Here is a 26,788-nt window from a genome sequence, read left to right as displayed (position 1 = left end):
GATATGCTAAGTGGGTTAATTTGGAGGAGATACATTGGAGACAGTTATCAAGGGAGTTATGGCTAAGGGAAGGGGATAGAAATACGGGTTATTTTCATCGAATGGCAAACGCACACCGAAGGAGGAATACCATGGATAGAATAAAAGTCAGTGGGGTTTGGCTGTCAAAGGAGCAAGAAGTAAGGATAGGAATTGCAGACGCCTTTAAACAGTTACTAACGGAAGACTTGGAGTGGAGGGCGGATATGAGGGGGTAATTTTGAATCAGATCAGTCAGCAAGAAGCGGATACCTTAGAGCTTCCCTTCATGGAGAAGGAAGTCCATTTGGCCCTAATGGACATGAATGGGGACAAGGCTCCAGGTCCGGATGGCTTCACGGTGGTTTTTTGACAATTCTGTTGGGAGTTCATGAAAAAGGAGGTTTTAGAGATGTTCAAGGAGTTCCATGAGCAAAATGCCTTTCTCAAGAGCCTCAACAACACGTTCCTGGTTCTTTTGCCAAAAAAAGGAGAGGCGGAGGAGCTGGGGGATTTCAGGCCTATCAGTCTCTTGGGCGGGCTGTACAAACTATTGGCCAAGGTGCTGGCCAATAGGATTAAAAATGTGATTGTTAAAGTGGTTTCCCCATATCAAAATGCTTTCGTCATGGGAAGGTAGATTTTGGATGCATCTTTAATTGCAAATGAAGTGATCGATTCATGGCAAAAAAGAGGAGAGAAAGGCCTGATCTGCAAATTGGATATTGAAAAGGCATAGACAGCGTTAATTGGCATTTCTTGATGAGGGTTTTGCAAAAAATGAGGTTCGGGGCTAAGTGGAGGAGTTGTATCTCAACTGCTAAATTTTCAGTTTTAGTAAATGGGGTGCCTGCTGGGTTTTTTTCTAGCTCAAAGGGGCTACGGCAAGGCGACCCTCTATCCCCATATCTGTTTGTCATGGGAATGGAGGTTCTGAGTGCCCTTATTCGGAGGGCTGTGGAAGGGGGATTCATTTCCGGGTGCAACATTCGGAGGGGTAGTGGGCCGGTTGCCAATATTTCTCATCTTCTCTTTGCGGATGACACAATAGTTTTTTATGAGGCAAAGAAAGAAGACATGACCTACTTGAGCTGGATCTTATGTTGGTTTGAAGCCGTTCTAGGGGCTGAGGATAAATCTGGCTAAAAGTGAAATTATTCCAGTAGGGGAGGTGGAAGAGATTCTTGAGATGGCTGTGGAGTTGGGATGCAAGGTAGGTCAACTGCCATCAACCTACCTGGGGCTGCCCTTGGGTGCGTCCAATAAAGCCTCTTGCGTGTGGGATGGGGTGGAAGAAAGGATGAGGTGGAAATTGGACCTTTGGAAACGGCAATATATCTCCAAAGGTGGAAGAATCACCATCATAAAGAGTACTTTGGCTAGTATGTCTTTATATCAATTGTCCCTCTTCCGTATGCTTAGAATAGTGGCAAGAAGGCTAAAAAAGCTGCAAAGAGATTTTTTGTGGGGAGGGGGAAGTATGGAAAGAAAAGCCCACCTAGTCAATTGGGAGAGGGTGTGTGAGGAAGGAGAGGGGGGGCTTGGTTTGAGGAAGTTAGTCCCCTTGAACAAAGCTTTGCTTGGAAAATGGGTGTGGAGATTCGCTCGGGCCAAGGACGAGATGTGGAAGCAAGTGCTTATGGCAAAGTATGGGCAAGAGGAATTTGGGTGGAGGACTAAGAAGGCAAATGGGGCGTTTGGTGTGTGGGGTTTGAAAGGAAATTCTAAAGGAATCTGATTAGTGTTAGGATAATATGGCTTTTAATGTGGGAAAGTCACCAGAATTAGGTTCTGGACCGATCCTTGGTGTGGGGATGTGGAGTTGTCTCTAAGGTTCCCTCAACTCTTTGTTGTGGCTGCCCAAAGGAACGCCATAGTGGGGGATATGTGGGACTAGAATTCTGGTCAAGGAGATTGGAATCTAAGGTTTATTAGAGGCTTCAAAGATTGGGAGTTGGACGTGGTAGGCGAATTACTCCAAGTCTTAAGGAGTCAAAGAATCACCTTGGAGGAGGACTCGGTCTTTTGGAAGGGAGGAAAAAGTGGGAAGTTTGGCGTTAAGGAAGCGTATAGCTTGCTGATCAGCCCTAGCGTCTCCATGTTTCCCAAAAATGGCATTTGGTGGAGAATGTTCCAACTAAATTAGCATTCTTTGCGTGGGAAGCTGCTTGGGGAAGGGTTCTTACCCTTGATAGGCTTCAAAAGAGAGGATGGCAACTCCCTAATCGTTTTTATCTATGTGGTAGCAAAGAGGAGAATGGAAATCATTTGCTCATTCGTTGTACAGTGGCTAGAGTGTTGTGGGAGATTGTCCTTGGTTTGTTTGGTGCCTAGTGGGTCTTTCCAGAAACTGTAAAGGAAATAGTTCTTAGCTGGAAGGGTTCTTTTGTGGGTAAAAAGAGGGAGAAAATTTGGAGATCCATTCCGTTATTTATTTTTTGAACGGTTTGGAAGGAGAGGAATAGATTAACATTTAGGAGGGGGGAGTTAGCTATTCAGAAAATTAAGAATTCTTTTGTTTGTAATGTGTGGGGGTGGGCAAAATTGTATAGTGAAGCGGAGCCACGCTCCCTTATAGGATTCTTGGAGTGGTTAGCCTCCATTTAAGGGTTAGTGGGTTTTTGTCTCTTTTGTCTTTTGTTGTGAGGCCTTCATCGCCTCATATACTCCTTGTATGCTATGCGGCGTTTTTGCCTTTTGTTAATATATGTGTTTACTTAGAAATATATATATATATATATTTCTATTTGTGTGTTGCACAGTGACAATGCCAAGGAATATTTTTCTGCACCATTTACTTCATTTATGTCCCAACATGGGATCCTTCATCAATCTTCTTATGCTCATACTCCTCAACAAAATGGGGTAGCTGAATGTAAGAATCGACATCTCGTTGAGACAGCTCGTACTCTCCTTCTCTATAGTGACGTTCCTTTTCGTTTTTGGGGGGACGCTGTTCTTACAGCATGTTATTTGATTAATCGTATGCCCTCATCTGTATTACACGATCAGATTCCTCATTCCCTTCTTTTCCCTGACCAACCACTTTATTTCCTTCATCCTTGTGTTTTTGGTTGTACTTGCTTTGTTCATATTCTCACTTCTGGACAGGACAAACTTTCTGCCAAAACCACAAAATGCAACTTCTTGGGATACTCCAGACTTCAAAAGGGTTATCGTTGTTATTCCTCTGAGACTCATCGCTACTTTGTCTCCGCTGATGTCACCTTCTTTGAGGACTCACCATTCTTCTCCACCTCTGAGTCTCTTCCTGTTTCTGAAGTCGTAATTCCCATTATCTCCCCACCTGATGTAGTGTCTTCCTGCCCACTTCAGGTTTATCATCGCCGTCATCGTGTCGCTGTTCCCCCTTCTTTGGCCGAGGTACCTGCTGACTCACTTCCTATCCCTTTGCCTTCTCCTGCCCCGGCCATGAAAGGACCAAACACATTGAAGTTGACTATCACTTCATTAGAGAGAAGATCGCATCAGAATGTGTGGCGACTAGTTTTGTCAATTCAAATGATCAACTAGTAGATATTTTTACTAAATCTCTCAGAGGTCCTAAAATTAAATACATTTGTAACAAGCTTGGTGCATATAACATATATGCTCCAACTTAAGGGGGAGTGTTAGATAGTGTATATAGTTAGTTAGTTATTTACTTTTTTTTTTTTCCTTATTGTATTGTGGGTCCCACTAGCATGTATATATATACCCAAGTCCAATGTGTATTATTATTAGTTTTTAATAAAAAAAATTAGGGATTCTCCCTTTTCTCTCTTTTCACAGTATTTTTCATACAAAGTGGTAAAAAAGATCATGATGTTTAGAATTATACCTCTTACATTAAACAAAATATATTCTTGATTTATATATATATACATGTATATATGCATACATACATACATACATACACACACACAATGTGGTAAAGAGTGAGTGAGTAAATGATGCTAAAAATCTAACTTCAAAGAAAATATAGAGAAAACATAGACTGATATAGATAAAATAAGCAACCATGAATATTAAAACTTAATATGAAAGCATCTTCATATCTTAAAGAAATATCTTGCAAGAAAGAGATAACTTACAAGAAGACTCCAAATGAGAATTCTTTTGCTTACATTCAAAGAGGATAGAGAATAAGGGGATTATAAATTTATGAAGAAGGGGATAGGAAAACTGCATCTTCGAACCCAAGGTAAAGCCCCCTTAAATAGAAATCTTAAGAATCATGTGAGTTGAATAGTAAATAAAATTCACTTTTTACCATAGCACTTTTGACTTTTGTTTGAAAACTTGGAGTGAATCTTACTTTTGATGAAACTTTTCTTAAAGGCAATTATAGTCTAAGTCGAATCTTGCTTTTAGTGGAGCTTTTCTTAAAGGCAATAATGGATTACTTTGATTTCTAATGGGAGGAAGGATTCATTCGCAATCATTTTCATTTTCCTAGTGATAGTCGTTTGATGAAGACTTTGATCTTTATTTCTTTTTTGAATCAATATCTTCTTCTTGGGAGAGAAAAGAGAGATCGTCTTTGAGATTTTGATATTTAAGGTCTTAATGAGTAACAGAGGCATATTCTCCAAGATTAGGGACTGGGCATGATTCTAATAAAATTTTTAATATTTAGGCTTGAAGCAGCATTCTTCAATCCATCCCACCATTTTGTCTTAAAAGTTCTTTCTAGTGAAGGAAAAACTATTGAGACTTCTTCAATGACAATTGGATTATCCATGCTAATTTGCGAGGAACATAATTTTTTTGAAGGACTTCAAAACCCTAAAGAATAGACTTTGAAAGGATTATTATGGTTGGGCCAAAATAACTCTACCAAATGTCAAACCAATAGGAAATAGAACACCCATGAATGATAGAGGCTCTTGTTCTAAATAAGGAAAGCATTAAACCAAGCACACTGGTAATCCCAATATTTAAAATTTTTTGGTTTAGAAGGTTTAAAAAATTCTATTAGGATATCAGGATTACCTCCCTACTGGGAAATTGTGAGGACTTTAAGGATATGATAAGTGGAGTATCCAAACTTCGAATTATCAAATTTATAGATGATGTTTAATTTTGATAGAATTAGTATCAACCACAATAAATTCATACTATTGTTGATTTTTTAAGAGATCGTTGGATTTTGGCTTAATTTTTTTTTTTCAATAATCATATTAGGTTGATTTAAATTCTTTTGCTAAAGGTGTGGTTTAGAAATTGGTGCAGGGTTGGCAACTTCCACAACTTATTTTCTTAAACCTAAAGAAGTACAAAATGCAACTTCCTTTTGAGAGAAAGAAGCCTGAGTGACCTACTTCAAGGTCCAAGACCCTAAAATAAATGGGAAATTTATTTCTTCATAGGCTTGGGTTGATCCAAAAGATCTTGATAAAGAGCTAAGAACTTACTAGAAATGATAGCGATAGGGCCACAAGGAGAAGGAATACTCGAAAAAAAGAGAAAGTTGTTTTTCTTCTTCTTGCTCAATCTAAAGACTCTAAGGGAGTTTCACGGTGCTTGAAACACTAAAGGATTCTTTAAGTTGCTTTGAAGAGCTTTGAATTTAGAACGTTGATAACATAATTTAAAGGGTTGGGTTGCCTTTTTAGGGGCTATGATCTCGTGAATCCTACGAAAACTCATAATTGAGGAAATGAAGGACTGAGTTGTTTTTTTCCTTTAATATTCAATTCAAAAATAAAATATTTAAATTAACTTGTCATCTAGCAAAAATATAATTGGAAGCTATATTCTTAATATCTTTCTGCAAAACTGATTTTGTTGATTTGCAATCAACATACACTAAAATTTTTTTATTTGAAAGACCATTTTGAAATTTAAGATATATAAAACAATGCTTAAAATCTCCTTTTTGATAGTACTATAATTAAGTTGGGTTTGGTTGGAGCCTATAAGGAAAGATTAGTAAGGTTCACCTAAGGGAAGTTGGGAGGAAGAAGTTGTCTTTCATATTCTTCTTTATGTTCAACCTAAAGAGTTCAAGGGAATTTTTAGTGGGAAAGTAAGTTAAATCCCAAAAACCCACAAAACCGATCCAAACCGACCTAATTGGTTTAGTTTTTAACTTGAAAATGTTTGGTTAAGTTTTAAGAGTAGCAAAACTGATTAAGTTGGTGTTTGGTTTAGAAAAAAATAATCCAAATGGATTGAACCAAACCAACATATACATACATTGGTCTTATTAAATCAATGTCATTTTGCGTACTATACATACCTATATGAAAAGGGGAAAACTACACATGAAGCTCTAATCCGCCCCTATACTCTCCTATGAAAGTTCTCTCCAAATTGACAAAACATTTCTTGGAACGATCATTTTTTCAAAACAAATTAGTGTTGTTGTGTAAGTTTGAATTCATCTACAAAATCATCTACAATTTTTTTTTCTTGTGTTAACCTTCTAAATTGGTCTTCATTCACTCTCCAGTTATGCTATTGTGATTGAGATTGGAAAAAATGAGTTTAGAGAACAATTACTCTAGGAATCTGTTTAAGTCATAGTCTAGCCAAGGAGTTTGTTTATCTTTGACAAGGAAAGTTTCATTAGCGGCTTATCAAATTTGTTGAGAGCATCAGGATCATCCTTACTTTTTCCATAGCTTAGCTCACCATGAAAGATATCTAGTTTTTATTCCTAACTGCCCCAACCAAAGAAATCTTTGGAAAAAGAACAATTTAGTAACTCATTCATATGTTTTTATTTTCATTTAATTAAATAAATAGCAAGGGCAATAAGGCATTGACTATGGAACATCTCCCTTATGGAAGAAGTCATCCTTCCCAAGTGAATAACATTGGAAATTGGGTCTCCTTCAATCAAATTTGCTAACCTAAAATTAGATTTAGCTGGTTTCACCAAATCATCATCTATACTTGTTTACTTAAATAAGCCAAAAACTTCAAATTTACATAGAAAATTTTCTAAACGGATTTTCCTAAAATTATTTATTTTTGCTATTTCAATTTTAAAAACATAAAATCCTTTTAATAGCTACTTTGGTATGAAAACTATGTACAAGTATTGCTTTTATTGCTCTTACCTTAAGAAAGCATTAGCAAACTTTCAACAATGTTACTACTTAAATGAATAATTAATAAAATTAATTTAATATATTACAAACATTGCATCATATAAATAAAAGACAAAATATGATAACATCTAACAATTGAATCCAAATTAAAGTGTGGTTTGCCTTTCTCCATTACTCATTGTGCCTTTTAAAGAAAAAGATGATGGTCCACCATAGTCATGGGAATACTACAAAAAACCATGCTCATAATAGAAATTTTCTTATAATATTAATATAGTTCTAAATTTTATCCAATTAACAAAAAAATAGTAAAGTATAAAAGAAATGTTAAAAGAAATATCCTCCTTTATTTATTTTCTTTTTTAAAACTATATTTTTAGTTTTCTCTATTCATTACACATTAGTTAATTTAATTTTTTCTTTTTTTCTTTTTTATTTTTACAATTTTTTATGACTAAAAGAAAACTTGTCTAGTAGCATGCCTACTCCTACAAGTAGCACACGAACAAGAACGACAACAGACACTCTTAGCTCCTCATTACCATCAAAGGGTACAAGTAAGAGAAAGCCTACTAAGCTATCTTAAAAGGTTTGGGATCATTTCACTAAAGTAATGGTTTGGAAACTACTGAAACTCTCCAAAAGGCATTTGAATGCTTAAAGAACAAGATACACGATATGTTTTGGAGTTTGTTGATGATGATAAGAAAAAAGGTCCCCCTGTGGTTGAAGAATGGGATATTGGTTTAGGACCCTTAAGCCTAAGGTATAGATTTTAGCTAGGTACAAATAGGTCAATTAAAGAGGAGTAGGCAAGATACAATGAAACCAGTACACATGGTCATACTGGTAAACTTTGTGCTAGAGATTAACTGTTGACTAAGCGTGCTTTGGGAGCTCATGGTAAAGTATTCTTTGACAGATCTGCTCTATTATTATGTCTTATTCAAGAGGTTCCATATAAATGAAAAACCAAGTTTAAAATGATCCTATTACAAATTTAAGACAATCTATCTTACTAATAATAAAAAAGGGTTGAGGGTCTCCCAACACCCATAAATAAAAGTTTATTCCAGTCTCTATTTAGCAAAGGGCACTTAGAAGTCGGCAAAAATGAGCCTTGAGTGTAGTGATGGATCTTTTGATAAGACTTGAAAGAATTCCACAAGAAACTACTCAAGTGGAAGAGGAGAAGCTCAAGTGGGAGCAAAGGTTCTACTTTAGGATTTTGTCACAGACTTTTGTCCATGATCGTAGCGAAAGTGTTGATCAAGACTAGTACGTTGGCTAGTTTGAGCATAATGAAATGGGAATTGCTCCGAGAAAAAGGCGTGTAAGTGATGTTGAAAGCTTCTTCGAAGTTTAGGAAAGCCGACCTGGTTAAGTTTAGGGAGCTTGTTGCTAGTCAAGGACTTGACAATGAAAAGGAGTTTGGCCACTCCTACACAAACTAGTCAGGAGCTGGAACTGTTCCAGCCAAACTCTCTACCTAACAATGTCTTTCACCAGGATCGACGCGCATGGATGTGCCTTGGGTCCAAAATGAGGGGATGCTCCCTACCTCTCTAACACATGGAATAAGTAAAAATAACATTAAAAGTAGTGGTATTTCACTTTCGTCGTTTCTAGTTATCCTACACCCCCACCCCCCCTAAAGTCATTTCACAAAGTCGAACTAGAGTCAAGCTCAACAAGGTCTTCTTTTCCCGTTGATTCCGCCAAGCCCCTTTCCTTTGGCTATGGTTTCGTTGGATAGTAGACAAGGATAGTGGGATTCTTGTTAATCCATTCATGCGCGTCACTAATTAGATGGTTGGATTTCTTCACTTTGACATTCCTCTGGGAAGAAATCACATTGCGTGAGCATCCGCAAGGACCATTGCAATTCTTTATTTTAGCTAAACAATAGGAGATAAGGAGGGGTCGTGGTACTCATCATGGCACGAGTTGTAGCACACATCACATGTCGTGGCACCACGACAAGGGCCATGTCACGTGTCTTGGCACGAGCGGTGGCGTGCGTCAAGTGCCTTAGCAATGCCATGCCACGCCTATATGCCAAGACACGTGGCGCAACCACTACCATGGTGTCATGGCCTGAGGACATGTGACGCATGCCACGACCACTATCATATGGCCCAAGCCAAAGACACTTGCGTGCCACTACCCGTGCCATGACACGTGCCATCATCGTGCCATGATGTGTGCCACCACCCCTGCCATGGTGCCACGGCCTGTGCTAAGACACAAATCCACATGCCATGTACTGTGGCCCGTGGCAAGACACACCTATACCATGTTGTGGCATGACCCGTTTAAGCCACAACTGTGCCACGACTCGTGATGCATGCCACACCACCCATGCCATGGTGCCATGACCTTGCCAATAGACGTTGTGTCAGTGCCCTTGCCATGGCCCGTGCTAGGAAGCGTGCCACAACCTTGCTAAGACACGTGATGCATGTCATTGCCCTTATCATGGCTCGTGATAGGAAGCATGCCATGACCCTGCCAAGACACGTGACGTATGCCACGGTAGTGCCACACAACGCGTGCCATGGCCTAGCACGGGAAGCGTGCCACGACCCTACCAAGACATGGGACGCATGCCACGGCCCGTGCCAAAACACGTGACGTGTGTCACTGCCCTTGCCAAGATACGTGACGCATGCCAAGACCTGTGCTAAGACGTATAACGCGTACCACAGCCCGAGTCAAGACACGAGACACGTGCCACGACCACTACCATGGGGCCTCAGCCCAATCCCTTACCATGGTGCTATAACGCGTGCTATGGCCCCCCCTACCATGGTGTTACAACCCGTGCCAAGACACGTGACATGTGACACATGCCACTATCTATGCCACAACCCCTACGAAGACGCCAAGACATACGTCCACAACCCGTGTGAGGACGCGTGCCAAGAGCCATACATGACATGTATCATCGCCTGTGAGATGATGCGTGCCACAACCCCCTACCATAGTGCCATGCCCCGAGCCAAGACATGTGACGCATGTTCCCATCCGTGCCAGGCATGCCATGACCCATCCCATGGTGGCACGACCCATGCTAAGAAACGTGATACGTGGCCACAACCATTGTCATGGTGCATGGCCAGAGAAAACACAACACGTGCCACCACCCGTGCCATGAGGCACACCAATATGCCATGGTGCCACGACCTATGTGAAGAAAAACATGATGTGTGCCAAGATGTCACGACCACTGCCATGGTGCGTGGCCATGGTCCAACACACCATGAGGCATGCCACTGCCCATGCCATGACACGTGGCATGACCCCTACCACGGCCCGTTCCAAGAAACGTGACGCGTGTCATGGTCACTATCCACATCTTACATGCCACCGTCCATGCCATCAGGCATGTGGCCGCCATAATGCGCATGCCAGGACGCATGACGCTGCGCATGCCACCTTCACCTATGTCATGGTGGCCTAAGTACACATGATGCGTGGCGCGTGGCTGTGCTAGGATGAGTTACACCGTTTGGGCCACGCACATGCCATTGTCCGTGTCATCACGCGTGCCACCACCCATGCCATGGTGCCATGGCCAGAGCGAAGACACCTAATGCGTGCCACCAACCATGCCACGACGGTGTGACGTGTCACAACCCCTGCTAAGACATGTGACGAGTGCCACAACCATGGCCAGAACAAAGACACCTAATGCATGCCACCAACCATGCCATGACAATGTGACGTGTCATAGCCCCTGCTAAGACACGTGACAAGTGCCACAACCCAAGCCAAGATACATGACGCGTGCCATGACCACCACTTCTTTTTTGGAAGGAAGAAGAATGAGCATTACATTCCAAAGGGCATACATTTCTTCTTATTTAAGAAAACAAGTTGTGGAGGTTGTCAATCCCGCACTAGTTTCTAACAATTCTCATTATAAGCAAAAAAAATCTTAATATTGAAACCCTAAGAGAGATCGCTAGGAATAGAATTTTATGAATTTATCCTTATGGATTAACCCTGTAAGAGTTATCTAGATAAATTCAATAATTTAGGGTTTCAATACTCCACTTGTCATATCCTAATTTTACAATTTCACAATAGGGGCTGAGGGAATTTTCCAAACCCTTAAGATCCTAGTTATCCAAGAGAATTTTCCGAGGGAATCCTAATCATATGTACCCCTTAAGATCCCCATAGTTTCATAGTGGGGAGTAATCCTAATCATCATTCAAGGGAATTTTCCAAACCCTTTAAGTCAAGATTTTTTAACTTTTAGGATTATCAAGGGGCATGGTTTAATGCCTTTCTCATTCAGAATAAGAACTTCCATCATTCATGGATGTTCAATTCCCAATCCAAGTTTAAGTTATCCTTGCCATTTTTGTTCCACAATTGGTGGAATTATTTTGGTCCTACTAATCCTCCCAAATATCTTTTTTCAAGGTTTTGAGACTTTTCAGAAACCTTTCATTACCCCCAAGGAACTATCAATTTTTCCACAATGTTTGTTCTTATATCGCCCTGACCATTCAAAAGCCTTTCCCTCAGTTCCTTCTTAAGAAGCAACAAATCCAAGCTCAACATGTTGTAGCTAAGACCATGAAGGAATATCAAAAGCTCCTCCAAGACAGTCCCCATCCTCTCTCAAGATGAAGATGTTGATTTAGAGGTTGACTATGTTTGTGAAGGAAGGAATCCTCCCTCGTTAGAAATTCAAGATAAGATTCTTCAATGAAAGCAATTATGTTTCAAATAAGATTGCACATAAAGCAAAATTAGATTTGTCAGGATAAAATTTTTCAACAATAGTAATTATGTCTAAGATTACAAGCTCTATCCAATTTTTAAGTCAAAAGTTTGATTTTCTTTAGCATGTGCGCCTACATTAAAGATTCTCCAAGAAAAAGCCAAAAGTGTGAAGCTACAATAAAAAAAGTTATTTTTATTGTTCACCATTCATTGAATACTCAATAGTGTATATTATCAAGATTCTAAATCTTTTGTAAAGAAAGCCTTGGCCTCAGTTTTTAAGTATTGAAAAATTTTCTCTAGATTTGTAACCCCCATTTCAAATGTAAGCTTCAAAGCCTCCACCTCCTTGCATATCTTTCATCTCTTTCCATTATGAGTTATTTCTCCTAATAAGTTTGTTATTTTAAGATATATTACAATGTTATTTTAAGTTTCGAATTTTGTTTTCATTTTCTTTATATGATATTTTTTCATTTACAATTTCTCCTCGTGAGCTTATATATAAATCCTTGTTTACCATCACACTCTAAAAAGGCCATAACTTTCACTATATCTCGAACCACTAGTAAACTCTCTCAACTTCTCCTACTATCAATATTTAGTTATATTTTGGAGCAATCTCATTTCCTCGAGTTTAAGTCATCTCCCAATGTGGCGTATTCTCGAGTTCTTTGAGCTTTTTGCAATGTTTTCCAGGTGCATCACCAAGCAACCAAAACTAGAAGTTTCCACATGGAATTCATCTTTGGTTAAGAGTGCACAAAATCTCAAAGTGAGAATCAATCAAGCAGCAAGGCAAAGCAAAGATTTGCAGCATACAACACAAAACAAGGTTGTTGTGCCACCTTGAGTGCCCATTTGTGGTGGGTGCTTCAAGTGGATGCCCCTCCCTGGTCAGTCTTTTGTGCCTACCTGTGGGGTAGCTACACCAAGTGGAGATGCATTGGAGCTGTTTAATTTTGTTTGACTCCAGCAATCCCACCATGTGTCCTTGAACCTAGGGTTTTGTAAAACACATAAAAGGTCATATTTGAATATGATAGAGGACTCTATGTGTCGGTTTCATAAGGAGAAATTCAATAGTACCCCAGAGCTAATTTTTTCGGCAGATTCATTGTGTGTAGCAGTTCAGTTCTTTGGTGTTATAGCACACAAGTGTTCTCATGTTTAGTTTAGTTGGCTTTAGAACTTTTAAAAAACCATTCTTTTTGTTTTTCTTCTTTGGATGTTCAAGTTTATAAGTCCAAGATTTGATACAAGACAAGAATGGAGAGTTTCCAATTTAGTTGTGTTAGAACTTTCAAAATCATTCTCTTTTTATTTTTTTAATGTTCAAGTTTGATAAGTCTAAGACCTGATACAAGACAAGAATGAAGAGTTTCCAATGCTTAAATCAGGTTCTTAAATTAAGATGTAAGTACTTGAGAAGTGTTTTTTAATGAATCTTAATGGAAAAATCTTCTACCTAAAAATTCAACCAACCAAGAGATCTAAGCGAGTAAAACAAGATACAAATAGACCATATATGTGTGGGACCTTCTCAACCAACCCACGTGTTTCCACATTGCTAAAGTTATAGGTTTTATTGGTGTCTATTTCATTCGATCACTTAGAAAATCACAACACCTCACATCATTATGACATGTCCTCTTTGTTATCTTTCCACCTCTACTCTAGGTCCAGCACAACCTCTACTCTAGTTCTAGCTAGGCCTTCCTTATAGATCAACACTGGGCTTAATAGGTTATCATTGTAGCTCAACACTTTGTACTTAGGGTACATAATCAATGCATTGTTAAAAAGCAAACGACCACCCCTCACCTTGTCTTACCCCCACTTGAGCTCAACCCCTCCATTCTCTTTTGCCTTTTATATTGCCTCCATTCCTTTTCCACCCACCCGTCCACTCTTAGACCATGTTTTCTATAAATTACAATCCACTCTTACCCCCACTTGAGCTCAACCCCTCCATTCTCTTTTGCCTTTTATATTGCCTCCATTCCTTTTCCACCCACCCGTCCACTCTTAGACCATGTTTTCTATAAATTACAATCCATGATTGCCTTTTCATAAAAACTCAAAAACAATTTTCTATTTTCAGTTTTTACTTTTTATTAATTATTTTTATCATTTTGGTTTTCCTCATCCTCATAGTGCCTTTAACTCTTTACTACCCTCTTTCCTTATGGGTTATCCAACCAAGATAATAAAAAAGTTAGTCATGAAATATTTGAAGGAGATGTTTGTCTCTGCATGGCTCATCATGGATTTGAGTTAATTGTTAAAGGAAACCAAGTTGTCTAGTTTCCAATTGTTTGACACTAGTTTTATGCTCCATCAGTATATTTTTTCGATCAGACATTCAGCATGCTAATATTACAATTGCCCATAATTCAAAACAAAAACCAAAAAGTCCCATCATATATTCATTATTAAAGTTTCAATATTACTTTGACCAATTGCTGCTAATTCTTAACAGACCATATGAACTCAATACCAACCAAGTAACTTAGCACCATGGTGCGACATGTCATAATATATATCAATTTCAAGGTTCAAGTATACTATTCTAAGAACTTTGTGATTCTTACAAAAGTACCAAGACAGTGCAAACACCAAGCAATGTTACAAGGCATTAAAAATCAGTTCCATGGCAAACAATGGTTTTTTGCATTACTCTCATTCACAAGTTATTTTTAGGAAGTGCAGATAAGAAGAAAGTAGAGTATGTAGCAAAAAACTAGTCTTTATATGAGCATAAATTCTGACAATTTAACAAGATCTTAAATTGTCCCATGGATACTAGAATGTACCGTAACAAAGGTTAACTGACAGAATTCTTTTTGTCATTTATTAGGAATTGATAGAGCAATGAATATAACCAGAAAGTTCAAAGATTACCAAGCAATAAATATGAACAAATTAATTCATGGTAATCACCATCCTTCTCCTCAATTCCTAAAGTAAAATATGGTAAATTTCAATCACAAACCAAAATAAGCCAACACATATCTCATCTAAGTTTGAGCAGAAATTCTAGAGCTCAAACAAAAATTACAGCAATCCAATCTTAGGTTGTAAAAGTTGTAAAACCATCTTTATCAACAAACAAGTGTTAAAGACAATATTTTCCAAACATGAGGCCCCCACTCCACTCTAAGGAAAACTATTTCCTTAAAAGAAAGAAAATCATTCAAACATCCCATACAAGAAACAAAGAATTTGTCATTTGCAAAAAAAAAAAACCACCTGGAAAACAAATAAAACTTACAGCAATCCAATTCTAGATAGTCAAAACATTGCAAAGTAATATGAGAATCACAGCCTTCCTCATGAACAAAGAATTGTTAAGACCAACTTTTTCCAAACCCACTTGGAGTAATATTTTTCTAGGAAAATCATTTTCCAAGAAATTTTCCAAACACCCATCCGGGAAAACAAAGAATTTTTCATTGAAACAAATAAAACTTGCAACAATCCAACTTCAGATAGTAAAACATGGCGAAGAGATAGATCATAGGAGTATCACAACCAACAAAGAATCATCAAGGCCAACATTTTCCAAACCCGTCTGGAAAAATTATTTCCTTATGAAAAAAGAACAAAGAAATTCTTCAAACCACATAACAAAACAAATAATAATTATTATCCCAGAAAACATTTTCCACGAAAACAAACTAACAAAGAATCATCAAGACCAACATTTTTCAAACACATTTAGAAAAATTATTTTCTTAGAAACAAAATTATCCAGCACCCATAATAAAACCGATTTTTTTTTTTCTGTATACCAGAAAATTCTTTCCACGAGAACAAATAACGAACAAAGACTCATCAAGATCAATGTTTTCCAAACACGTCTAGAAAAATTATTTCCCTAAAAATAAAAAGAAATTCTCAAACCCCCATAATAATAGAAAAAAAAAATTATTATCCCAGACAACATTTTCCAGGAAGACATTTTCCAACAAAGAATCAAGACCAACATTTTCCAAGCACGTCTAGCAAAATTATTTCGTAAAAGAAAAGAGAAAGAAAAGAAATTCTCCAAAAAACCCTTTCCAGAAAAACAAAGAGAGACGCACAGAAGAGAAAGAAGAATCGGTTCTGAAACTCACCTGGTTTATATCAAATGGGAGGAGCGGAAGACCGGAAGAGTCAGCATGTGCTGCTATGAAACCACATCGTTTAGTCTGTCGATTTCTGAAAGAGTATTGTTGGAATTGAGGAAATTTAGGGTTTGGAATTTGGGATTGGGTTAGAGGCAGAGAGGCAGTGAAGAAGGTGGATGAAAATTTGAGATTGAGGCCACTCATTTGAATTTGTTCTTAGGGTTTTATATCAAAGAAAATAAAGTTGTCCGAAAAGTCGAGTGAAAGACTGAAAAGCCAGCTGCACAAGTCCAACGGTCGACTAAATTCGTAACGGATAAGTGGTAAAAAGATGGAAGAACGAAGGAGACGAGTGTGACGTGTACAAATAGATGACCCCACTGTGTTTTTAAAGAATTTTTTTGTATTTATTATTTATAAAATATTTTTTTTATTTTTTTATTAAAGATTGAACCGTTGAAGCCAGATGCTGACTCGGCCATTGTTTATCGGGTATTGTGAATAGATATCCACATATCTAATATCATGAGCAATGAATGGGAGGGAGGCATAGCATGTATGAAATTTAAGATATTAACACCCTACTTCAGCATTCCATATGTTCATTCCTTTCCCTTTTTTTTTTTTTTTTTTTTTTATCTTTTTAAAAAATGAATTAATTTGAGAAGAAAAAAAGACAATTAATATAATTTAATGTAATTTTTTACCATTATTTTTAAAACTATTTAATAAATAATCATAACTAAAAATATAAATTTGGAAGAATTATGGTATGTTTGGCTATATAATTCAAAAACAGTTTTTCGTTTTAAAAAATAAAAAATTGTTTTTAAAATTTTTTAATATTATTTGATCATTATTATTTAAAAATAATTTTAAAAAATAAAGTGAGGCAAAGAATAACAAATATGAGTTGTTTTTGTTAAGTTTTAAAATATATATATATATATATATATATAAGCTTTAAAAATATATATAAATTTTTTTTTTTTTTTTAAATATATAGGAATTATGTACTCCCTTTTAATCAAATATTTATAACGATAATAACATCTTAAAAGTTGAAAAAGGGCAAACAATCCCTTGAGTGCTGACAAAATATTCCTCCTCCGTTGGATTCCAAGGATCTCTGCAAAACCTTGCCTTCATCACCGAAGTCATCCCTTTTGGTCTGCTACATGCTGACGTGGCAAAATCGGGGGGGTCCAACCACTGCACATCGTACGGAAAGATCTATGGGAGGCCCCACTCCATTGGAATAGAAAGGGAAGAGAAGAGAAGAGGAAGGAGAGCAGAGAGGTGAGGGGGCATCGGAAGCAATGGAGGAGGGCCCACCAGCGAATGACGTCTGCAGTGTATGCCATGGAGGCTTCAACATCCCCTTTCAAGCCAATTGCTCTCATTGGTTCTGCGGTTCGTTGTCTTTCATTTTCTTCCTTCCTTTTCTGTTTGGTTTCCGCGAAAATGTGCACTCTTCGTTTTCTTTTCTTTCCTTTTCTTTTCTTTTATTTTTTGTAATTAGATTGATTGGTCTTTGGAATGTCAAAGAGACTGGAGAGTGAAAAAGGGAGGAAAAATTTGTCGGTTTTTCCTCTGTTTTCTATTCGGTTCCCGAGAAAATGTACACTGCACATTCGTACGTGGAAGAGAGAGAAAACAAGAACAAGTAGGAATTTTGGTTCCTTTTACGGTTTGGTTGTCCAGAAAATCATCGAATCACAATAGTTCGGGGCCAAAATGAGAGAAGATTAAGAAACCCTAGGGAAATGGAAAAAGAAAATTTCTTTCTGTTTGGAATTTGAAAAGAACGTGGGAAAGGAAAGTAAAGGAAAATGATGGAAATGTGCATCATGCCTTTTTTGGTTTTGTTTGTTTTTTCTGTTCGGAAACTTCTAGAAAGGGGAAAATGAGAACGAGCAGGGGAAATTTTGTTGTGCGGAATATCGCAGATCACTAAGTCCAGGACTACAATGAGAACAAAAGATGAAACCCTATGCTTAAAGATTGGTTGGTTTTTCCTATAAGACAGAGGGGAGGAAATTTGGTTGTTTTTCTTCTGTTTGTTTGTGCTGAAAAGCATTGGATCACAATAGATTTTTGATCTTTTTCTTTAAGAAAAAAGATTTGAACCGATAAAGATTAAGGTGATGTGCTTTCTGTGATGTTTGTGAACTCATGGGTAAACAAATTTTATTTCGAAACAACTATATTTACTTTGCTGTCAAATAAGAAATTTGTGTAACAATTCTGTTCTCTTTTGTTCTTTTTTGTTTTTTGTTTTGTTTCTTCCTTTGCATGGGTGGTTTTTTTTTTTTTTTTTCCTTGGTATTTTTGTTTCTTTCTTTATTTTTCTTTTAAATTTTTAAACTTTATGAGATAAGAAACCCAAAAAAGGTATAAATTAAGGGGTCTACTATGGTGCCATTCCTGTCGGTGTATCCCTAGATTTTTCACTTCAATCCTTAAGCCCCTTTGATGCCCCTATTGCTTGCATGAAAGTTTTCTTAGCCTCTAAGGTGGTTCCTATTAGAGGAATACCTTACTATTTCCGACATCATTCTATGTATCTATCTTTTAGAGGGAAAGGCTGCTTCATAAATGGTGCCACACACAGCTAAATCCCCTGATAAAGAGGTGTCAGCTGAACTCCCCTGTGAAGGTCCTGAAGGAAACTATGGTGGGACTATCAATAACTGTACATCTTGGAAGGATTGCTTCTCCTCTTTAGTGTCTATCATTAATTATATATATGTGTGTGTGTGTGTGTGTGCGTGTGTGTGTGATTTGGCTAAGCTACATGAACATTATCTTCTTTTGATTGTAGATCAAAATCAGTGGTTCTTATGCATTTAGGAAGTACATAATTTAGTTATTTTGGTACAATTTAGGTTATTTGTGGGTATTTGAAATTGTGTGATTGGGAATTTGGGGGAAATTGTCAAGAATATCAGGTTTTGTTTGGTTGCTAGTGTGCATTATGTATCAAATAAACTAATTCTAATAAAATATTTTGGAAAAGAATTAAAAAAAATAAGTTTTTATTTTTGTGAGAAATTATTTTAGTAAAAAGATATTTTTAGTAAGAAAAGTTATCAATATAAGTTTCAGTCAGGTTGATAAAAAATTTAAAACATTTTTAAAAAATTTGAAAAGAAATCTAATAAATCTTGTAAAAAACTTTAGTCTTTTATACAATCGAAAGGTCAAAAAAAAAAAAAAAAGGGTAATTTTACTAGAAAAACTTCAATAAGAAATGCCAGACCCTCTTGATAATATGTTCAACTCCAGCAAATAGTCCATATAAAGGTGGATCTGAACTTTCCCCAAATCAAGCTAGAAAAAAAAGAGACAATGTCAGGGGAGCTTATATGCCTTCCCTGGCCACAGATAAATCTGCCCACTGACTACAGCTCTAAAAATGGTGGTGCTAAATTTTTTTGTCTTCATGGGTTTTGATTGCAGGGGTGGCCAGGATTGTTTCTTTTTTGAGGTTTTTGGATTCTTTATTTTAGCACAACCAAGCTTCTTTTTTTTTTTTTTTTTTATTCTTATACGTCATTTCTTTGTATATTGGCTCTAAACACAAGGTGCCATTTTTCTTTTTCATGAAAAGTATACTTTTACACAACGAAATAGAAGGGCCAAATTACTCAAACTCAAGATGCCTTTGCCATTTACTGGAAATTGAAATGTACAAACCTACAAGAACCATAAATTGAATTTGTTTTCCCTCCTTTTTGCTTTGCCTATTTGCGCCTATTGTATAAGTCCTATGTACTCTTGGGCATTAGTTCTTTTAGCGCTTTTGATATATTCTCTTTTATTTGTCTATAAAAAATGGAACCATAATTGAAATAACAAGGATTTTATGGCAATTGTTGTTCTCTTCGTTTGACATATCTTAGGTATTGTCTTTCATGGTCAGAGAAAATCTTTTTGTTTGATATGCTTTCTTTGTGTGGAAAGACAAAAGGTGGTGTGGAGAGCCATTCTTTGGTGCATTTATGGGACAATATGAAAGGAAAAGAATTAAAGATTGTTTAAAAATGAGGGCCAGTTTGACTGAAGGCTGAAAAGATTTTTCCTTGGTAATCTTTTCTTGTGGTTTAGTTGCACATGGAAGAAGGTTCAATGCTTTTAATTGATTTTGTAGATTGATTGGGTTCTCATACAGGGAGGGAGTCGATTTTTGTGCCTCCTCCTTTTTGGCTGTGCTTTTTTGCCCATTGTATCTGTCCTATCTACTTTGGTGTGCTATTTCTTTTGGCGGTTTTTTATATTGTCTACTCACTTTATTTGCCATCCAAAAAAGGAACCATAAATTCAATTGCAATTTCATATATACTAGTTACCCACGAAGGATGAATGTTACTCCTAGCATTCCTATGCTCATAATTCACAATTTATCCCTCTTGTATTGTCTTGTGTCAGGATTTATATGAAACAGACTGAATATTTTAATTTCTGTTTGTTTTATGTAATGATGTAATTTTCTGTCCAAAGTTTAGGGAAAAATTGAGATAGTAGTGATGTAATTCCTCATTTGTAACTGCTATGTTGAATGGTGAGATGATTGTTTGTGGTACCTTTCTTTGTTTAGGGAATTGTATTCTACTTGTTTGGCAGCATGGATCAGCACTTCAGCCATGCAAATGCCCTCTATGCCGTCGTCAGATTACTTTGCTGGTTCCTGCTGGGGCTTCACAACGGCAGTGTAATGATCCTGAAGTTTCTGCGATAGTAGGAAGGGTAGAACGATATAACCGTTTATTTGGTAGATGTGACAGTAGTCTCTTTCAGGTACATATTTATGTGTTTTTTAATGTTTCCTATTTAGACTATGAAATTGCATTGCATTTGAAAATAATATTGGATTAAAAGTATGAAACTTTGGCTGCTCCAGATTGGGATTCAGTGGGTAACATTTTATGTTGATATAATTTGCAATAACAGGCCCTTGAGTCTTGGCTCAAGTGGCAGTGGTCTGGATTTGGGATGTGGAATGTCCAGATCCGAGTCTTAATGAAGACCAAATTTAAAAAGTGTTATCTATCCAAATAATAATGATGATAATAATTTGTCAAGGTGGAAACTTTCATGGTGCACTGGCTAGGTCTCGTAGCTTTTAGCAGAGATTCAAGGCTTATCTTTTCTGAAGATGATTTATCTTTTCCACAGAGAATGTAACATTATACCAGAGAATATATTGACATTTGAAAAATGTTTTGTCCTTTTACAGAGAATGCGAGATCTTCCTTTTCTCCTTCGGAGGTTGTTGCGAGAATTGATGGATCCTCAAAGATCTCTTCCTCTTCTCATCAGGGCACGAGTCTATTTTGCAGTTAAGTTAATATAACACAATTATGAAAACCAGTGCAATAGTACCATTTATTTGAGTTTTCGACATAAACACAAATCCATGCTTGTCTACAACATTTTCCTTGTTTATCTGCAATATTAATGATATGTTCATTAGGTATTTTAGCAATAATCCTTTTCTTTTGACATGGTTCTTGTCTTCCTCACCCCATTTTTTATTTTTTATATTTTAATATGTATTAGGATTATTCTGTGTACTTCTTGGCTATCTTTAAGCTGATATATGCTATATTTGCAGTTCTAAAAATTTTCTGAAGCTTTTGTAGCCTATTTAGACCTCCTATAGGAATTCAAACCTTCGAAGCTGTTGCAGGAACATCATTAAATTTTCTCATATACTTGCAATGACTAAATAATAGAATTTGGCATAAGAATTCCTCAAAACTGTGTGATGTTATGTGATTGTTCTCTCTAAATTCAGGGAAGGGATAGAACTATCAATGCACCCTGTACTTTATCTGAAATCTTCAAATTTTGAGGAGGCTTGTGGTGCTTTGGAAAATTAAAATTGTTCTTATAATGTTGTGGGGAAGTTCATAATTTCGTGGTCAGCACCTCTGTCACCCCCTCTATGCAATCTCCTCAAAACTTGCATTTTTCTTTCCTTTTTTCCTTGGTGTCAATGATAGTGAGCTTTTTGCGTCAGCCTCTCTTCTCTTCTTGAAGGAGTCACAGTCTCCTTCTCTACCTGAGCATATTTGATCCTTGGAGAATACTATTAAAATTGTTCTTATAATGTTGTGGGGAAGTTCATAATTTTGTGGTCAGCACCTCTGTCACCCCCTCTATGCAATCTCCTCAAAACTTGCATTTTTCTTTCCTTTTTTCCTTGGTGTCAAAGATAGTGAGCTTTTTGCGTCAGCCTCTCTTCTCTTCTTGAAGGAGTCACAGTCTCCTTCTCTACCTGAGCATATTTGATCCTTGGAGAATACTATTAAATGCTCTTGAGTTATTGTGGACTTCCTATGTTTTGGAAGCTGGGATCTATGGGTGGGTTTTATTGTTTTTGAACAGAGCTCTATGTTCATCTAGTCTACTTATATCCATGTATATTCTCTTTCTAAGGAACATCTCATCTCACACATTTCTTTTATTTAATATAATTAAATTTGGGTTCTATAAAGGTTTATTTCTTGAACTATGTAATAATGCTTATTGCATTGGTTTTGCTTCACACACAGCTTTACAAATCATGCTAGTGTTACTTACAGGAGTGCTCAAAATATGTGTGTTTCTAATCAAGAAGTTGACAATCACTTTTGATTTGAGCAGAAAGAAGAAAAAACACCTTTCTCTATTTAGTATTGGAGCCTCAGTCAGAATCTATTGGGACAAAAGTGGGTGGCAGAAGCTGCCATCTCAGTGTCCATGTCTTGGGAAAAATGTTGCTAATAGGAATGCAGACTTATTATGTCTAAATATCTTTCTTAGCCTCAAAATTAGAGTGGTGTTAAGTGGAGATTAAATTATTGGAGGTAGTAACAGGATCACCTTTCCTATATTATACGGTAGTGTGCAACATGGGAGTTTGCATGTAAGACGTAAAATTAGTATATTTTGGAGCTAGATTTTTATTAGTTTATTTGTTTTTAAATCATACTGCAACTGAGACACATGTCACACATCTTCAAATGACTTTAATTTTTTTTTTTTTTCTGGAAATTTTTATTTATATCGGGAAAGCGATTGAGGTAAAAAGGGCTTTCCAACTTCCAAGGGAGACATTTACTGAGAGGTTGGCTAATTACCACCCTTTATGTCTTCTTCTCATTTCCTATTTGCAGTTTACTTTATAAAGAGTTGAAATGTTACTTTACAAGCTTTTATGGAAATTTGTTAATTGAATTAAAGATTTGGGGTTAGGCTACTTGCTCATTAATGAAATTTAGAGAAGATTGGCAAATTCTATCTTTTATAATGACAAATGTTGAAAACATCTTTTTAAAGGTGAAATATCCATAGTTGAGGAAACTCTAATATGGATCAGAAAGGAAAAGAAACCCTGGATGGGTAAAAGGAGTTTAGGAAATTCAGAAGATAGAAAAGGATGATTCATGGGGGAAATAACTTGCAATGGAAATGGATCAGAGACTGTACATTTTGTTCAGACAGATGATGATGGTCACCTGACCTATATCACATGAACTTGGATATCATCATTCGGTTTGGGTGAGTCTAGGTGTTGTATATGTTGGACCACCAGAATATTTTTCGGTGTCCAAACATTATGTATAGATTAACTGAAAGACATTTTCATTTAAAGGCTGAGTTAAAGAAACAGTGTGAGTTGAATTATAGTAATGCTAATTATTGGGGCTTCTAGAAATAGAGAATTTATTAATTTATTTTGTAAAATATGAGAAGTTAAAGGGGCCACTTGCAAATGTCTAAAATTATAGTAAAAGGTTTTTTGGTCTCAAAACATTTTTGTTTGGCTTTTTGTAAGAAATCCTAGAACCAACACCAATATCTGATAACCCTTTGGCAACATGTTCCACTCTCGTTGATCCTTATATGCATTTTATATGGACTTTTGTTCTCTTTCTTCATTAACATCTCCTCACTTAATCAGACATCATAGCTGGCATCTTAAAGTTTAGGGATGAACCCTTAAGTGAGGCTTTCCTTATGCTACTCTCAATAGCTTCCTCCAAACATGCATGGGTAGCTGAGATGTGGGAGCAGACTGGGGAGGGTAGGTGTTGGAACCCTAGGTTTGCAAGACAGATTCATGACTGGGAACTAGATGAGGTCGAGACCTTTTTCAGGAAATTACAGGTGCTGTTGTTTTGCATTGGTATAGAGAATAAGATGGTTTGGCAGTGCACTAGATGTGGCAAGTTCTTTGTTAAGTCTATGTAGTCCTTTTCCTTTGAAAATTCAGAGGCGTTCCCTACAAGCTTGGTTTGGAATCTTTGGGTGGGTTTCTTTGCATGGGAAGCTACTAGGGGGAGGATTTTGGCATTGGACCAGCTTAGAATGAGGGGATGTTGAATTCTGAATAGATGCTATTTGTGCAAAGACGAGGAAGAAACAGTTGATCATATGCTACTTCATTGTTATGCTCTTTTTGGGATAAAACAAGTGTTGCACACTATTTTGAGAGGCCCTTTTAAGTTTGGGTAGGGGTGGTTGTTTTTTGTTTTTCCTTAGCACCTTTGTCTACACCATGTATACCTTTGCTCACTTTTTGTTAAGTGCTTCAATATTATCTTTGCCTATAAAAAAATGTCTGGCATATTGCTAATTGAGGCAACTTTTCTAGTAATTTGACCAAGACTTCCAGTGAGAGAGCTCTTACACTGGTTCAGTATTGTTCTAGATTGTCTTAAATCAGTCGCCCAATAACAATTTTTCTTATCATCCTTTATTTGCTAGAGGTTCAAGATATCTGGTTTGCTAGAAATGTCAATTTGAGTTATTTAAAGGAAGAAAACATTGGATGGCCGAAATCAGGTGGGAATAAAATCATTTATTGCTTCTTCTTGTGGCTTGATATATTTTGGAAGGCGATGTGTCTCTGTAGCTCCTTGAGCTCAAGAAGCATCATGTTGGTTGGCAAGTTAAATAGTGGTGGATCTTGAACAGGAAGTATCATGAGTCTCCAATTAAAGATAAGAAAAATGAGTCCTTAAAGTCTTTGAAAGAGATCATTTATATTTTGGCTTTGAAAGAGACCACTTGTGTTTTCTGGGATGCTGCATGGGATTCAGACAACCAGCAAACTGCAGTGGGGGTTTCTGGTGCTGCCCTTGGATTTACCATCCTCTTTGTTGTGGTAAAATGGTTAGAATAGCAGCCCCAACTGAAACCATGAACTCCAGAGGATATTTACTCCCATATTCCTCAATAGTCTCTTGAATATGATGATTGTCTGAAAGTAAAAATTGCTCTGCTTCATATGTGACTAGAAACTTGTAGTCTCAAAGACGCAAGAATAGAGCTAAAGGATAGCTTCAATCAGATGTTTTTTATCTATTTTAGTTTCCTGTCATGTAAATGCTCTCAGCTCACCATATAGCTCAAACAGTCAGAATCATTCAGACCTTTTGAGGTTTAGTGATGGCATGCCCAAGGTTTTTCTGGAGCCTCAAGAGTAACCACAGATGTTTTATAGGGGGAGTAATTGCTGAAAGTGAAAAAATGGCATATGCTATGCAAGAGTTTTGAGGACCATATCTGCCACTGCAGATGTGCATACGTCAGATTTGGTAGCATTGGATTATTTTGGCAGCATTGTATGTAGTTTATTTCATAGATTATGTTGACATTCATGGTGAAACTCTTGTAATTTGAATAGCTATTTTTCTTTTCTCTGTTACTATCTTCTGATATTTCCTTTAATCACTAACCTACCTCTCAATTATACACTACAATCTTTGTGCTTACTTAAGGTTTTCTACTTGTAGTCCATCTTTTATAGAGGATTCTTATTACATTTATCATGTGCAGATGTTAACAAGTATTATCTACATAGTCAGCCCTGTAGACATTATTCCAGAAGGTATTTTCCTTCCTGTACTCCCACTTTGTCGATTAGTTGTTGTTGACTGTTTATTTTTTTAATCTAATCTTCTAATATAAAGATTATCAACTATCATTGGTCTTCCACAGGGGTTGTGGGAATCCTAGGTCTTTTGGATGATTTCATTATAGCATTCATCTGTTTCCTCCATATTGCTGCCATTTATCGGTCAGTACTTGTTCATCGTCATGGAGGTCCTTAAACCTTGCTGGAGCTATACATGTAGGAACCTCATGAAAAGAATCTTATAAATTTGAACGTGGAAAGTGGAACCAAGCGAACTGTTATTTCTTCATCCTGTCTGGACTCACAATTTCGACAGATGGACGGTGAAAATGAGCTAATACATGTTCCAGGCGTAATTCTCGTCATGTTGCAGAGTTGTAATTGTACCAAATTGTTGCATTAGATTGATGAATACGATGTTGATAAGATTAACAGATATGGTTTATTCCCACACTTCATGAAATGTAAACTTCCACAAGCCTGCTTTCTAGTTGTTCATTGGAAAAAAGAATAATAACTTGCCAGCGCAGGTGAGCTTTTGAATTGATACTTGCTTGAGGCATGTGAGATTTTTAACGATCCTTTCATAAACTGTTACTTCCCATTTCAAACTTTTGCTTCATCCTGTAGCTTATTTTGATATCAGGTGTGGATTATCTTCTTAAATGTAAATAACTTTATTTTCTTCGGGTCAATTTGAAAGCTGGGTCGCCCATGAAGGTTGTGGATCTGAATTATGAACCAGAAGCCCTTGGCTCATGTTACACCATGTGTTTGCTCCTGGCTTGTTCTTGTCATACAGAAAGGTATGAGCCCAACTTGCCGTCCCCATTTTCCTCAACTGTCATTTAACTATACAATGATTTCAATTGGGCAGGGGTTTTTTTGTGAATGCATTACAGCCCTTCTCTTTGGTGTTAAAAAACTTGGATGATATTTACTCA

The 26,788-nt window shown here is 36.9% G+C and overlaps 2 protein-coding genes across 8 annotated transcripts in view; one reads left to right on the top strand and one right to left on the bottom strand.

The window, feature by feature from the left end:
* The window catches only part of LOC100244294 (uncharacterized), a 63,389-nt gene extending 47,093 nt beyond the window's left edge, over nt 1–16,296 (bottom strand). For 3 of the 7 annotated variants that reach the window (XM_010667109.2, XM_010667110.2, XM_002264689.5), the window contains exon 1: nt 15,941–16,292. In XM_010667109.2, the coding sequence (XP_010665411.1) occupies nt 15,941–16,138 (198 nt within the window). In that variant the 5' untranslated portion in view covers nt 16,139–16,292. Of the gene's footprint in view, nt 1–15,940 lie in introns of all 7 variants that reach the window. The other 4 variants (XM_059734634.1, XM_059734632.1, XM_059734635.1 and 1 more) reach the window with 3 other exon arrangements.
* Nucleotides 16,297–16,959: 663 nt separating this feature from the next.
* On the top strand, nt 16,960–26,420 carry LOC100247708 (uncharacterized). The gene is made up of 5 exons (XM_002264434.5): nt 16,960–17,347; nt 20,535–20,734; nt 21,174–21,275; nt 25,766–25,817; nt 25,928–26,420. Exons 1-5 carry the CDS (start codon nt 17,254–17,256, stop codon nt 26,038–26,040), a joined length of 561 nt encoding a protein of 186 aa, XP_002264470.1. The 5' UTR covers nt 16,960–17,253; the 3' UTR covers nt 26,041–26,420.
* The last annotated feature ends 368 nt before the right edge of the window (nt 26,421–26,788 follow it).

This window comes from Vitis vinifera, chromosome 18 (genome assembly GCF_030704535.1).
Source record: "Vitis vinifera cultivar Pinot Noir 40024 chromosome 18, ASM3070453v1".
Classification (NCBI taxonomy): Eukaryota; Viridiplantae; Streptophyta; class Magnoliopsida; order Vitales; family Vitaceae; genus Vitis; species Vitis vinifera.
Note: the sequence above shows the minus strand (reverse complement) of the source record. Positions and strands in the feature narration are given on the sequence as shown.